This window comes from Lotus japonicus, chromosome 3, assembly GCF_012489685.1.
Source record: "Lotus japonicus ecotype B-129 chromosome 3, LjGifu_v1.2".
Taxonomy (NCBI): domain Eukaryota; kingdom Viridiplantae; phylum Streptophyta; class Magnoliopsida; order Fabales; family Fabaceae; genus Lotus; species Lotus japonicus.
The window spans coordinates 92427942-92444763 of NC_080043.1; the positions used below are offsets into that span (position 1 = coordinate 92427942).

Below are 16822 nucleotides of genomic sequence, written 5' to 3' on the forward strand. Positions count from 1 at the left end.
TTACCGAATAAATATAAAAAAGAAAATGATGACCTATATCAGGTTCAAATTGGGAAGTTAGTTAATACATTATGTTTTCTTGCATTAATTTATAAAAGGAAAATGATTAATTATTCCTTGCCTAAATCAACTTTAAATCAAGGGAAAAACTTTAGGCATTAATGTTTGATTGATTCCAAGTTCAAAATAAAAGAATTTCGTTATTCAATGTGAGATTTTTGATAAATAATCACTATTTCCTTAATGAGATACAAATTTTCGTTTTTTTATATTTTATAAAAAAACTGAATTAACACATTTTTTTATTCAAAATCAAATATCAATATTATTTGTTTCAAGTTAAAAAAAATCGGAAAAATTCTATATCAGAGCTTCACTAAGGAAAATCAATGTGTCAAGTTAAAAAAAGTTTTATACATGAGTATGACGTTAAAAATATACACTCAATATTTTACTTAATTTTTTTTTAACAACATATTGAGTGTTGGGATAAAATCTACACTATTAACTTAAATAAGGAAATTAAATTAAATAAGAAAATTAAATTAAGTGAGAAATATTGAGTTTTTCTTTTTCATTTTGAGAAATAAAATGCATTTACTTAACTTTAATTTTTTCAGACTTACCAAATTTTGATAATCAAATTTGGAATGTTTTTAAAAAATTGTAGTATTTTTAACGTAATCAATCATTGCCCATTCAATAAACATAATCACCTTAATTATCATTTAACATTAATTAGTTAATTTTTTTTAAAAAAATATTGATTGTTGAGTTAAATAAGGAAATTAAATTAAATGAGGAAATTAAATTAAATGAGGAAATTAAATTAAATATGGAAATTTAATTTAATTTAACTTACTTTTTTTTAAGTAAGGAAATTAAAATAAATAAGGAAGTTAAATTAAATACGGAAAATAATTATAAATTTGTGATTTTTAATTATAAATTTTTATTTATTATTTGATATTACTTTGGATGTTATCAATAAACCTTCCTTTAATGTGTATATACAAAAAATCCGCCTATAATGTGTTCAATATATGTTTTTATAAATTGGGAAAAAACGCCTAAATTAAAAATGGGTGGAACCAATAGATCAAGGAAAAAATATTTACTTTCAATATGTTCTATTCAATAAAAAATGTGTGATCATTCAATATTAACATAATCATTTACTATATTCAATGTATATAAATTTTAAAAATATAAACTACAATTATATGCATTAATATCGTTGACTGATTTGTTAAAAATCATGATACAAATTACATTTGCTGCATTAATTACAATCATTTAATTGTTTAAGTATTGATTAGTTTTGCATTAATTAAGTGTAATAACCATAATAAAGCATATATAAACCGAAATCATATAATGCATAAAAAAGTACGAATCACTTGATTTTAATGTTTGACTTTTTTTATACAATTAATTTATAAAAATTAATTCATATCATAATTTTGCCAAAATTACTTTAATGCATTAATGAAATGAATATACCTTATTTCGCGGCAACATCATTTTTAAATGTTGTAATTAGCCAAAATCTGCGTAAAAAGTCATTTTCACCTATATTTAAATATGAAGGTATCTAATTCATTTAATATAATTTGTAATTAATGCATTTAAGAAATCCGTTTTTCACATAATGTTAATTTGTATCATGATTTTTAAAAATTCACTCAACGTAATTAATTTATTAAATTTCGTTGGAAATAAAATTACATTAAATGTTGGTGGTCAATACCTTTATACTCTTTTGTCCAATAACAATAAATAAATCAAAATGATAGTGGTTAATGCATTTAGCCTATTTTATGTATAAAGAGAATTTTTAGCAAAATATCACGTGATTTTTAATTTATTTCCATTTTAAAAAAAAGAAACGGTTGTACGTACCAATTTTTTTTTAACTATGTACCTATATTGATTATGGAGATTTGATTTTTGTGGTACTGAATAAAACTGTTTTAATTCCCCATATTTTTGTTTTTAAAGCTTGACTTTTTAGTCATTTAAATTTAAACTAATAACCATAAAATTGAAGGAATGAAAATCAGCAAAAAGTGTTCCTCAAATTTGACTTCTGGCATGACTCTTATAAGTTATAAAACCGGAATTATTCAAATGAATTAATTTAATTTATTTTGATTAGATCTGTCTTAATTCTCCAAAATAAACATTATTTAACATTTTGTTTTTGCAAGCAATTCGTAAAAACTTGGATTTATTTTACTGTTCATGTGTTGACATTGGTGGGTTATACAACATTTATTATTTAACATTTTTAAGTTGGTATATTCACATACATATTTGAACCTATTCTCTGTTATACAACTATTCTACATATATATCTACACAATAAACTTAATCGCCGTGCAACGCACGGGGTAAAAACGCTAGTATTTATAAAATGAGAGAAAAATACAATAATAATGTTTCACACATAATTATTATGTGACATGAGAGAATCTTGATGATAGCTGAAATCACATGGTTGAAAGACCATGAGCTTGCAATTTGGGAACCCAAATGAGATTATCTGCTGGGAAAAAGTGGCACACAGAAGAGCTTCCAGGTGTAACCCCAAGAATTTGAAAAGAAACATGACCAGAACCCCAGTGAGAGGTATCCAAATGACAAACAACCATAGCTTCCACCTTATCCCCATTATCACCAACAAGTGAAACCTTATATACCCTGTTCTCACTCTCTTGGCTGTGGCAGTAAAAAACAGCATAAGGGACGTAAGGCATGGTGTGACAAGCCACCATCTTAGGAGCTGAAATTCTCATGATGTTTTCTAAGATTGTGTAGTTCTGGAAAGTGACACTGGATTTGGTTAGGTGTGAAGTAGCAAAAACTTGAAGATCATCAGATTCCAATCCAAGAATGCTATGAGTGAAGTCAAGCATGTATTCTAAATAGGTAGCACAGAATTTTACCTCTCCTTTAATGGGTTTGCTCTCACTTTCCTTCAGTGTATCTTCCATGGCTTTGGCTGGGGGAGAAATTGGAAGGAAAGAGAATTTATTTAGAAGGTTTGGAAGTTGGTTCAGTGAGAAAGGAACTGAAACAGCTTCTTCTCTTGGCCAGAACTTTGGGGAAATAAATTGGCATTCTTTTCCCAACCTTCAAGTCTTTTAAGGTGAAGAACACCATCACAGAAGAGTCTACATGTGAGTGATGATGATGGTGTGTGTGTACTGTTTGATGATCTTCATCAGAGATTGTTACTTGGAGTTTGTTTTCTGTTCCACCATAGGAACTCTGCAAAAGTGAAATAAATTAGTAATATTAATATCTCTACAAATTGCTTGTTAATTAAGGAATTTAAAAGAGAAGCAAAAATTCAAGAATAAATTGAATACTTAATGTACCATGATTACTAGCAGATGAAGAAAGAGGATCCAAGATACAAGTTTTTCACCCATGTTTCTGCTTGCATGCACTGAACACTTCTGTTCACCTTGTCTACAAGAACAGAGAGCTCAATTGAACACCGTGGTGGTTCATAAGAATTAATTAATAGTGCATAACGTTCGAATCCAATATTTAATCCACACATTATACATAATTTTCAGCAGGAATGGATTTTACACATTGGAACCGAAATATTTTGTTGTCAAATTTTTTTCCACCAAATAAAATTGTGTTATGTTAATTATAATCTGATTATACCAAACAAAGAGCTAGCACCAAGAGAGGATACTGTTGATATCCATATCCGTGATGCTGCACCAGTAAACATAATTGTACAACACGCCCAGAGGATCAGAACAAGAGCAGTAGACCCCAGTATCATCAACTTAGCTTTATGAGATTGCAATTTTTGGATTTCCACTACCCTTTACACAAGATACCAACGCACAACCTGACCCACTTCCAACCAGCGAAGCTTAGCTACCTCAGGCTCAAATGGACAGCATCCTCAATTTTCCAATAATGGATCTTCCCCAACTCGCAAAGCAACATGCTGCATCATTACAATTACATCCACCAATTAATGCCAAGCACTATTGACCTCACAATCTCCCAATGAAATTTCCTCACAGTTAAAACATTGCAACCCTCCTGATCCACACCTGACACTTGCAGTAGGAACGACAAAGGCAAGGCCACTGCCACTGCCAACCCATCGTGGATTCCAATTACAGAAGGAAGATAACAGACTCAGCATGGGCATGTGGATGCAGAATGTAGATAAAGGCCAGAAACTACAAACCACCCCTTAGAATGACTTATCAGCAGGACACTGTAATGGGGTAGGCCCTTCATACTGTGAAAGCAAGCAAGGCAGAGGGTTAATGACTTAATGGACTACTTAAGGTGGATTCGTCAAAGTTCTTGGATTTCGCCTTCTAGTCAAATTTGAATTTAATCTTTCGGAGGAGAGACATAGGTTGTTAGGATGTGTACTCACACATTTTTTGGTCTAAGGCGAAAAATGTAATGTTATAGTGATTTTTTTTATAAGAATATTAAAGAGACTTATTATATCATGTAGATTATCATTTTTTATATTAATTTTCTAGTTTTTTGAGCTGTGAAACCGTTTATCAGAGTTTTATAATCAAGCAATTCTAATATTTTGCTTTCAATTGATATATAAGATAACCTACTCATTCAATCTATCTTGTGATATTGTTGACCTAAGGATTAAAGCAATTTTAATTTTAAGAAACTTATTTTCAATTTCTCTTTTTTTTCTTCGAATTTTCAAAATCAGATTCATATTTTTTATTTGACATTTTTTCTTGCAGAGAAAGAGAATAATAAAATATAAATTAAATAGTACCGTAAAAAAAATAAAAAGTGAGAACCTAAAACGTAAGAAATGAAACAATGAGAGATTTTGCAACATTTTGGAAGCTAAGGCCGCTGATGAAGTTTGCTAATTTGCTACTGGTTTGCTAAGAATTTGATGTGGCTTTGCTATCAAAACTTTGGTAGCTAATCCACATATTTCTTGTTGTACGACAACACTTTTTAAGTTTTTATCATAAGCGCTTTAGTGTTGCTTACTGGTCGATGATCCCCTACATCAATTTAAAAAATCCTTTTAAAGCCCGCCTTTTTTTTGTATTTTAAAGTGCTAAATCTCCGAAGCTTTCCAGTTTCCATGTATGAGTGGTCCCATGACCTTGGTGCTTGCTTAGAGGCATTGAAATGAGATTTTATGTACATGAGGGTTAGGGTCATATAGTGCTCGGTGGCGTGACTTCTGTACGAGTACTATATGGTTGTGGTGGCATGCGCTCTTGTGGTTCTGCATCATTCACATCAAATGCTAGGGTTCTCACATGAACGGTAGCTGTTTTAATAAATTAAAAGGGATATGCATGGCTGCAATTGTTGAGTACAAGCATAAGTGTATGCATTTCGTGCTAGTCTTATGGCAGAGGAATCTGGTGTGTAATGGTGTTTTGATCTTTTTTGCAGCTGCGTGTGCATTAGTTGTTAAGTCTTATTATCTTTGTGCTTTATTTCTTTTTATAATGGGTTGAAGTACCTCTTCTACGTACTATATTTTCAATATATATTTGACTTACAAAATAAATCGACTAGGAAGCAAATTTAAAGATATACATATGAACAGGAAAGGAAAAGACCATCCATTATTATTAATATATACATCAGCCATGATTTTACATATATTATTGAGAAACACAATACATTACACCAAATCAATTATTGGATACACTCACACAACACACAACTTACTTGGAACTGCATTAATTGATGTAGATGCATTCTTGTTCTAATTCACTTTGTCATTATATTTGGTAATGCTTGGCCTGGGTTCAAACTCACTATTCACTTGTGGTTTCTCACTTTTATGAGCATCTTCAATATATGCTGTGATAGGTTTTTGTACCCAAATGGTATAGTTTATTTTGGAAATTACAGCTTTGGGGTACTTTTTTTTATATTTACTAAACTAGTCTAAATCGCCACTGTCAGTGGCGATTTTTTTTTTTCGTTTTTTAAATAAATCGCCAACCATGTTGGCGTTTTCCTTTCTTTTTTTCTTCTTAAAATCGCCAACACAGTTGGCGTTTTCTTTTTATTTATTTTTTCTTAAAATCGCCAACACAGTTGACGCTTTCTACTTTTTGTTTTTTTTATTTTTTTTTAAATAGTAATTAAAATGGTATTTAATCAATTGATACTCACACACAATTTTGTGTCATTACTCAATTTTACAACACTTTGATCATAAATATTTGAACCGATATTTAAAGATAAACATATGCATTACATCATTTAGTTCAAGAGAAAATTATTTTTTATTCTGGAGTCGAGCAGCAATGGATTTTTTTCCGCAAACGTTGGGGTCGTTGCCTTCGAGGTTCTTCCAGCACTTAAAGTTGGAAGAATCGTTGATTATCCTCCTTATTTTATGTGCATCATATGGTGTTCATATGAATTGTTTATACAATTTTAAAACGTTATTACAAGTTATTAACAAATAAAACATTATTACAACTTTAAATTGAATTCACAAACCTCATTTATTACAGGGAACCTTGAAGGCAACGACCCCAACGTGTCCGGGAAAAAATTCATTGCTGCTCGACTCCACAATAAAAAACAATTTTCTCTTGAACTAAATTATGTAATGCATATGTTTATCTTTAAATATCGGTTCAAATATTTATGATCAAAGTGTTGCAAAAGTGAGTAATGGCACAACATTGTGTGTGAGTATCAATTGATTAAATACCATTTTAATTACTATTTTAAAAAAAATTAAAAAAACAAAAAGTAGAAAAAGCCAACTGTGTTGGCGATTTTAAGAAGAAAAAAAAAATAAAAAATAAGAAAACGCCAACACAGTTGGCGATTTTAAGAAAAAAAATTAAGAAAAGAAAACGTCAACATGGTTGGCGATTTATTAAAAAAACGAAAAAAACAAAAACAAAAACGCCAATAGCATTGGCGATTCTTTAAAAAAATTAAAAAAACAAGTAGAATCGCCACTGACAGTGGCGATTTATACTAGTTTGGTAAATAAAAAAAAAAGTACCCCAAAGTTGTAATTTCCAAAATAAACTATACCACTTGGGTACAAAAGCCGTTGTGATACTAGGTCTTGGCTCAAAGGTTTTCACGATTTCTTCACTATATGCAGTGATACTTGGCCTAGGTTCCAAATCCTCCACGTACTTCTTATTTCCCTTTGTATCAACATGGTCATCATCATCGCATTTGTGTTCAGAATTCTTTGCTGGTTTCAATTGAAGAAGGCCTTGAATTCCTTCTGGAATTTCTTGATCTTTCATGATCATTTTCCAATATTCTCCTTGATCTTTTCTTGATTCTATAGTACCAGCGAATAACTTCTCCAAATAGTATTAATAAGAAATTAAAGAAAAAAAGAAAAAGAAAAATGGTGGTTAGTCAATGAAGAAATACAATCACTTCATAAAGGTCTTTGAAATATATATATTTTTTTTTATCAATTTTGTCTTTAATTAACATTGTTGTTTGACTCTATCTACCATAGACCAATAAAAATTGATTCGCAAATTTAATTGCAAATTTATTTTTACATTAAAGTGCATATTGAAAATATCATATTTTATAATAACACAAACATAATTTATAAGTGGATTAATAACAACGCGGTAGAATTGGACACCCTAGTTTACTTCTTCTTTTTTCTTCATCTGAAAACTACACACGCTAGTTTACTGAGCTGATTTTACGGGCACATGCATGTTTAGAAATTTATTAGATAAAAACAACTAATTGTGACTAAGAAAGAACGTTTCATAAAACTGCTGAGACTAATAGAAAATTAAAACATACCACGAAAAGGAAGAGCAAAGGAAGCAATGCAAGAACAGGTCTCATTTTCTACTTCGAAGGAAAGGCTCAGTTTCTCTTTGTGGTCTGTTATGGATGGTATTTCGCTATGTAATTTATCGCCAAATAATTAACATGTAGTTAGTACCCCAAATTATTTGTCAATTAAATTTTGTTGCATTATTGGTTATTGGCGTCCAATAATTAACATGCAGCTCGCCATATCTGCATGCACGGATTTTGTTACAATGAGCATATTCTGGTTCTGCAAGCGACACCCGCTAAAGTTTGATTTACACGTCTAGATATGTATTTATTATATAATTAATTCGGGGGAATAAATAATACGACTATAATAATAATTAGAATGATATTCATATTGATGTCATGGTACTAATAGACAAGATTTTGGGATATGATCTCATAAAAGCAGGGCAATCATAGCTGGACAGTATTTATAACTTATTCGCTGTTATTTAGACGTTTAATTACAAATGTTAGAATTAACTTTTCATTATCAAATAATTTTTTGATGTTTAAGTATTTTGTTTATAATTAATTTCATATTCAAAATCAATTTCCTTCACATTTCAAAAAAAAAATCAATTTCCTTTAAAATAATTGATTTTGCTATTATGTTAAAAAAAATGGGGTTGTCTAAATGACACATGATGAAGTTTGGGTTAAATAACTCATCATCCGATCACATTGAAGATAAGTAACTTGGAAATAAATTAATAAATAAAATATAGAAATTACAACTCACTTATCTTCAATGTGATTGGATCGATGATGGGTTATTTAACCCCAAACTTTGTTTGGGTCATTTAGACAACCCCTAAAAAATTAGATAAATCACGACTGTTAGATCTAATTATCAATGGTCAAGATTAAAACACAAAATTATGTAATTTTAATTTGTCATATGATATTTTTAAGTGGTCATTGGACCCAGGGACGGACCCAGGCTTGCGGAAAAGGGGTGACCGCCCCCTGCTGATCTGAAAGAGTTTTTAATACCCATACTAAATATCAAGACTAGCCCCCCACCCCTAAAGTGAACCATCCCCTATCACAAAAGATAAAATTACAAAAGGTTAATCCTCTCATCAAATAGAAGACTATGAAAAGTGAATCCTAAAATATGTTAAACATGATTTTCAAAATAATGTAAGTTTTGTACATTTGTCTTCAACAACCTAGTGAGTCAACCTTATCTTTTGACTTCTTATATGTTAAATATAAGTGTAAAATAAAATATGTGAAGAGGCATACCCATACAGAAGAGTGAAATTACTCTCCAAAAGTTTTGAAAAACATCACTTTTCTTCCATTGCCTCTTCGCCTATTCCTACCTAATGTCTTCCATGTGTGGGCAATTGATGTTGTTCAACAAAGCCATTCATCTTCCCAGTTGCAGTTTGTTTTTGTGTCTTTAAGCACTAAGCACCTTTTTTTTTTATCACTGTTAATTAGCAACTTTTTTCCTTTCATTTCAAATTCAAAGCCCACTAATTTAGCATTTATATGTTTTAGATCTATTTAAGATTTATATACAGTGTATTCCCTTCATCGTAAACTATAAGTTGTTTAAGGTTATACACAGATATTACAAACCCATCATTTGATAAATAATTTGACTTAAACACCCCTACATATTTAGTTGAGTTATATTAAGGAAAGAAAAATGTGATTATTGTTTAAGTGCGTAGTGAAAGTTGTGATAAGTGAACATTGAAGTAGGTAAGAGATATACCAATATTAAATGAGGGTGTACAAGGAAGAAAATGAGAAACAATGCTTTAAATTTGAAAAATAACATGTATTTTTAAACCTAGTACAAATGCTAAAACAACACAACATATATTTTGGATGAGAGAGTAATACATTAGGGAAGAGTTATCAAATTAAGAATCATAGAAGAACAAAGTTCGGATGATTGAAATGAGGTGCACATTTTTTGTAGGTGTTTTCTTTATGTCAAAATTTGTCTTGTTTGGTTTTATAAAATATATGCTATTTTGTATGAACTTTTATATCATTGCTAATAGCAAAATTAGTCACATTGGATTTTGTTTAGAATGCATTAAATTTTTGCCCCCCTTACTATATTTTCCTGGTTCCGTCCTTGATTGGACCATTAAATTATTTTAATATTGATCATTTTTTTTGAACGAATATTGATCATTAATCATAATTAGATTTAACAATAATGATTTATTCTCATATAAAAACTTTATTCTCATAAGATACATCTTCTTGTACTGAAAATAATTAATTGTAGTTTTTTACAATATTATCCTACAAAAATTATTTTCTTTATAAAATATTAATTTAATTTTTTCTCACATTTAGTCCACATATTTTCAAAATTAAACAAAAATGGTCCTAATCTGGCAAGGAGGCGTCATTTTAATTTATTCTATTTGCACACCATTTAATTTTTTAAACTTACTTTTATACCTCCTTTTCAAACAAATTCAATTTTCAAATTTAATTGTCTCAAACTTTGTCTTACCTAACTCTAATTAAATAAATGTTATAAAATTTAAATAGTAGTAAGCTATTATAACCGGTGATGTTCTAAAATCCCATGAGATTTCAAAATGGTCAAATATAATTTTGACAATTCCCAACACTTATCACTTATGTGGCCGAAATGTACATAGTATCATGGCATGAATTAATAAAAATGTTAGGGATAAAAGCAGTGGAGAGTTTTGATAAACATTTAGGGTTACCTATAATTATTGGTAGTCAAAATCTCTTTTTTTTTCCAGCTTTGTTAGAGTCAGAGATCGTGTTTGGAACCCAAGGCAAGTAGAGAGATGAAGTGTTTCAACCTATATAATGAATGAAGTGTTTTCTGCTTTCTAATTCTCTGTATGCCCAAATTGAGCAAATGATTAACAATTTTTTTTGGGAGGATATATGTCATCAAAGAAGATCCACCGGATGAGATAAAAAATATTGGCAAGGTCCAAAAGGCATGGCAGTTTGGGTTTCACAATGTTTAAATCTTTTAATCTAACTTATTTACCAAGAGAAGCTGACCGAAGCCACATATTTACCAAAATCCTAAAGCGTTGGGTATATTAGTCACATCTCTTATAAAATACATATTTCAGTATTTCACTCATATTTAACCATTGTGAGATTTCAACTCACACTAAAATTCTTGACAATAAAAATAGTAGAATTCTTCAAATTTCCTCTATCACTATGATTGAGCGGAAATTAATTATTTGCACGAGCTCAATCCACTCACTTCACAATGTTTTAAATTAATATTTATGTATGATTCTTAAAAGATTCTTGATATAAGTCATATAAGATTTTTAATTTTCAACATACTACACAAATTACAACATCGTGATAAAAAATCATATGATGCTCAATTATAAAAATTTGCTGAATCAATACTTTATTATTCAAATATGAACTTTGAGTCTTGTAAGTATATTTTGTCCTGTGTTTTCATCGTACTCGATCAAAATTCATGTCAAAAGCTGTTCAGCACCTTGCAACTCCAAATCCTAAATTAAATGCATGGCGGATTCAAAGCAATTGAAATCCTTAAGTTAGCACCATTTGTTGAAGATAACATAACATAAGCATCAATTAGGCTAGCAGGAGAAATCATGTATTCTGAAATACAAGCCTGTAGTTTGCCCCCTTTATGGTGAGCTTATTGTTTATACAAGACATCACAAGCAAACACTAAAATGCACCCACAAGAAATTTTACATATTTTTTAGATCTATAGATGGTACCTTATTCAACAATCAAAGTAAAACCCAAACCAGACAACTCTGAGTTACACATGTCAGCATAATAGTATTAAAGTCACGGATCACAATCCTCTCATGTGTAAACTTTACATGACACTGTCATGTTAAATTATGTGTCTATCTCTACCTTCATAAGTATTAAATAAATGAGACTCTCAAAATAATTATAGAGATAGAGATAAACACAATATTTCACTTGACATTAGGATGTTGATGCTGAAATCACATGGTTGAAAGACCATGAGCTTGCAATTTGGGAGCCCAAATGAGATTATCTGCTGGGAAAAAGTGGCACACAGACGAGCTTCCAGGTGTAACCCCAAGAATTTGAAAAGAAACATGACCAGAACCCCAGTGAGAGGTATCCAAATGACAAACAACCATAGCTTCCACCTTATCCCCATTATCACCAACAAGTGAAACCTTATATACCCTGTTCTCACTCTCTTGGCTGTGGCAGTAAAAAACAGCATAAGGGTAAGGCATGGTGTGACAAGCCACCATCTTAGGAGCTGAGATTCTCATGATGTTTTCTAAGATAGTGTAGTTCTGGAAAGTGACACTGGATTTGGTTAGGTGTGAAGTAGCAAATACTTGAAGATCATCAGATTCCAACCCAAGAATGCTATGAGTGAAGTCAAGCATGGATTCTAAAGAGGTAGCACAGAATTTTACCTCACCTTGGATGGGTTTGCTCTCGCATTCCTTCAGGGTATCTTCCATGGCTTTGGCTGGAGGAGAATCTGGAGAGAAAGAGAAAAAATTGAGAAGGTTTGGTAGTTGGTTCAGTGAGAAAGGAACTGAATCTGCTTTTTCTCTTGGCCAGAACTTAGGGGAAGTTGCAGGGTCTCTTTTGGGGAAATAAATTGGCATTCTTTTCCCAACCTTCAAGTCTTTTAAGGTGAAGAACACCATCACAGAAGGGTCTACATGGGAATGATGATGATGGTGTGTGTGTGCTGTTTGATGTTCATCATCAGCAGAGATTGCTTGGAGTTTGTTTTCTGTTCCAGCCAATTCCCTTGCTCTGCTTCCACCATAGGAACTCTGCAACAGTGAAAGAAAATTATACCATTTCTCAACAAATTGGTTGTGAATTAAAGAACCTGAAAGAGAAACAGAGATTCAAGAAGAAATTGAGCGCTTAATTAATGTACCATGATTACTAGCAGATGAAGAAAGAGGATCCAAGATACAAGTTTTTCACCCATGTTTCTGCTCTCAGGGATTGAACTCTTTTGTCCACCTTTTGTCTACAAGAACAAAGACCCCAATTGAACACCTTGGTGGCCCATAAGGAGTAAGAGTACATAACATAATGTTAGAATCCAACATCACTTAGTGAATAATTCAATATTTAATCCACACATTATACATAATTTACAGCAGGAATGGATTTTACACATTGGAACCGAAATATTTTGTCTCATTCGTTGTGTAATTTTTCCCATCAATTAAATTGTGTTATGTTAAATAATAGACATTTCTTTTCAGTTGACGCTCAATCAACATATATTTTAGTGGGGTTTTAACCACCGACACTTCACTTATCAATATCAATGTTCTAACTTCAAATGAATATTGTAATTATAAACTTCCTTGTTTATAATAAGAAAATAATTTCTTCACACTTAAATTTCACCTCGACGATAAAGAGAGGAATAGAAAAGACCTAAATAAGAGAAATGATAGTGAAAAAAATGTGCGCCTGAATGACGAAGGTTTAAAGATCAATTGTGTATGCTTTTAACTCATCTGGCCACGATTGATTATGAAACGTCTCCAAGTTTGTTTCTCTATTATTCACCTCTATTCAAGCAATCACATATGCATGATGGTTGCAACTGGGTAGTGTCCTTGTGTAGGTAGTTTGGTATAGCATAGTGGCTTATTGGCATTTGAGAAGTATATTAGAATCGCATGGGAGTCTTAAGTAGCCTACATAAATTTACGGGGATATGATTCAATTACTTAGCAATCCCAAGATTTCTTTTATCTTTTTTTTTACATGGAAAAGATAAATTGCAGCCTCCAGCAATTGTTCACTGAACCGCCTCCACCCAACCTATATGTCCCCTAGCTTTTATCTGATACATTAATCTTATTTCATTAATTTTTTTAGTTATTTTACTTGCATGATCGCAACAAATTAACCGATATTTGATTGCCTCAACAATGAGATCCCCTATGAAGTTAGACTTCATGTCTTACTCTCTTGGGTTTGATAAGTTAAACTTGACTCCCATATACATTACTTTTGTGATAAAGTAGATTTGCTCTTTTTCGTGTGTATTTGAAATGCAATAACTAACTCTTCCAATAATATTTTTTCCATATACAAAACTCAAATTTATATTACTTAAAAGAATGAAATATGGTTATAAAAAGTTTATTATAATTTACTTTTTTTGATAATTAGTGATTGATAAATTTGAATTCAGTTAACTTGTAACAAAACTTTATCAAACATAACTTATTTAATTGGAGTTAAAAAACATGTTTTAGTGTCTAAAATTTCATTTGAAGTGCTAAGGTAAACGACATATGGCTCAATCAATGTATGTTGCCATTCATTTTGATTGTCGAGTACATGTCTTTAGTTATTGTCATGATGCATTATTGCATATGCCTGTTCTTCGTTTAATTATACATGAATGGCCCATTTTGATCTTATGATCGCCAATTTTTGTCCTGTTATTTGTTAGCAGGTATATAGATTTACCTTCCCCCAATAATAAATAATATATATCTTTTCACCTATTATTTTAGTTTTAATCTAATAAACAGCCTATGCGACATGAAATCCTTAATGAAACGTTTAAAGTCTGCTTAACATCTCAATGGTGGTCAACATCATATCGTATTATTTTTTCATGTTGCTGCTCTGCCTCTATTAACTTTTGCATTATTAAACATTTTCTTCAATAAAAAAATCAATGATGACTTCAATATAGTACACCTACTTTCATTTCCTCATGTAACAAAAAATATATAGTACACCTGCTGCATTAAAAAATGTCAGCTACTAATTATAGTGTTAGTTTAAAATTTATTTAAGCTCGCGTTTAAGTTAAAAAAAAGCGTCCTCAATCAATGAATTGGTTTTGTATACTTGATTGTCCAATATAAATGATTTTTTTATGTAGGAAACATAAATTGTATCCGTCAGAAATCAATCCCTAGAACTTCCCCTATCCAATCCATATGTCATCCCAACTCCTACCACTTGAGCTATCCTACGGGGACAAATGATTTATTTTATGTCCATGGTGCTATATAATTTGTATAATTATATTGTATAAAACGTCCCACTTGAATCTAATGATTCCCCAGCAGACTAGCTAGCTAGACAAGGAGCGGCCTCCTTAGACCTTGGCTTTAGGGAGCTTGTTAATTCTAGACCGGAGCTGGACCTCCTCCTTTTGAAGGACCGCCTAGCGGTTCCTTAGTTTTGTTTTCTTTCTATTAGTTGTCAATTTTCCGATGTATCAAAAAAAAGAAGCAAGTACGTCCAAGTTTTTCAAATCAAGCACGGCCTCCGGAACTTCCTCCACCCATACTTGAACCGCATAGGTGAAGGCGTTCTTAGCCAGAAAATCCGCTACCAAATTACCAGAACGTCTAAGAAAAGACAATAAAAAATTAAAAACAAATTAAAAGAAGAAACAAAAGAGTGACAATCTTTAATAATATTATCCAGATAGCACCACCCACCACATCCTTCTCCCACCACTAATAATAACTGCAAATACTTAAAGTGAGAAAGAATGTTAAAGAAGAATAATTAATGTATGTAATGTGATAAAAATATAAAATTGGAAATTTAATAATGAGGTATACCGTATATGTTTTTTTTTTATAAGTCATAAGAAATATATTGAATAGAAGTACAAGGGTACTTCAACCCAATACAAAGAGAAAGAAGTAGATAGAAAGAGACAAGCTACAAGCTAACTTGAGCAAGAGCAAGGATCCTAAGGAAAACGAAACTACCCCACCTAATACCTCAATGAAAATAGACTAAACAAAACGAGCCTCATTAAAACCTTGATAGGATAAAACCCCCTTGGGAAAACCTATCAAGGAAAAAGAGTACCAATTTTGAAGAGTCAAGAGTAAATTTTCAAAGAGGTTTAAAAAAAAATCTAACAACCCACCCCACACCCTGCTACCAATCCTTGCAAAATTTAAATCACCAATTAACGAACAAGTCCATAAAAATATTAGATCAAGATTGCCAATCAAACAAATAGCTTCTCCAAAAAACCGACTCAGAATGCAGACTCTGTGATGCCCTTCACGCCTCATGCCTTCAAAATCAATGCAAAACCAAGCCTTCTAGATATTGGAACAGGTAAGAATAAGATGCACCCAATACAGCTTCCATCCAATGCAGTTTTTATGTTGAAACCATATAAATGGCATCACCCAACCAACACGAACAGTACTAAATCACAAGAAAAAGCCAGCAAACTACTCCAAGCAACAAAAATATTCCAAAACTTCAAAAGCCAATATGAGGCCCCAGTACACGTGTAATGTGTATAATTATTTATAGACTCAATTTTAAAAAATTGCAAGCGCAACCACAATTACAACCACTACTTTCACTTACACTATGTTTGGTAAAGAAGAAAGAGTAAAGAAGAGAGAAGATGAGTAGAGAAAAATATGTGAGAAATAAAGTGGAAAAGAGGAATATTGATGTAAAATCTCTCTCCTTTCATTTGGTTGAATAGAGAAAGAGAAGTGAGAATATTATTTTATCACAAAAGACAAACTTACCCATTAGTATAAAAATATAAAAAAATAACCAAAAGCATTAATTGAAGTTGGTGAGGGGTGTTAGTCTAAATTTAAAAAAGCATGCACACTCTCTCCCAAATTCTTCTCAAAAAGAAAAGATGAGAAAAAGCTATGGGTCCCACGTAATAATCAATCTCTCTTCTCTCTCACTTGGCAACCAAATGGAGGTAGTTCTCTCAACTTCTCTCTCCCTTATTTCTCTCTTCTCCATCTCTTGTATACCAAACAAAGTGTTACTGTGAATAAAACGTGTTTTTTTTTATACATCGGAAAATCGTGTTCTTTTTTTCTTGAATAATAATGGACCTCCTGCAAAAAAAGTAATAATGGACCTGATAATTCTGGGCGGGGTCTACATGGGCAAGAACAGTTCTCCAATCAAGCATATTTCCTAAATTACACTATCCTAT

At 31.3% G+C, this 16822-nt stretch overlaps 1 protein-coding gene, 1 long non-coding RNA gene and 1 pseudogene across 3 annotated transcripts; all 3 read right to left on the bottom strand.

Annotated features, from left to right (window-relative positions):
- Positions 1 to 2327: 2327 nt before the first annotated feature.
- Positions 2328 to 4463, bottom strand: LOC130747453 (BURP domain-containing protein BNM2A-like; annotated as a pseudogene).
- Positions 4464 to 6881: 2418 nt separating this feature from the next.
- LOC130747455 (uncharacterized) lies at positions 6882 to 8078 on the bottom strand. The gene is made up of 2 exons (XR_009022390.1): positions 7819 to 8078; positions 6882 to 7346 (listed from the first exon to the last, which is right to left on the bottom strand). It is a non-coding gene; the product is annotated as an uncharacterized LOC130747455 (long non-coding RNA).
- A 3358-nt stretch (positions 8079 to 11436) lies between these two features.
- Positions 11437 to 12926, bottom strand: LOC130747456 (BURP domain-containing protein BNM2A-like). Of its 2 annotated transcripts, none has more exons than XM_057600398.1 (2): positions 12764 to 12926; positions 11437 to 12653 (listed from the first exon to the last, which is right to left on the bottom strand). In XM_057600398.1, exons 1-2 carry the CDS (start codon positions 12815 to 12817, stop codon positions 11829 to 11831), a joined length of 879 nt encoding a protein of 292 aa, XP_057456381.1. In that variant the 5' UTR covers positions 12818 to 12926; the 3' UTR covers positions 11437 to 11828. The 2 variants fall into 2 exon arrangements, with proteins under 2 accessions (XP_057456381.1, XP_057456382.1); XM_057600399.1 differs by having other exon boundaries at positions 12773 to 12924.
- Positions 12927 to 16822: the final 3896 nt, after the last annotated feature.

Excerpts from the sequence above, each read along its gene's own strand:
- LOC130747456 (XM_057600398.1), bottom strand. The coding sequence starts at position 12,817 with ATGGGTGAAAAACTTGTATCTTGGATCCTCTTTCTTCATCTGCTAGTA. Across the intron at positions 12,654-12,763 it reads TTCATCTGCTAGTAATCATG|AGTTCCTATGGTGGAAGCAG; the intron begins GTACATTAATTA and ends TCACTGTTGCAG.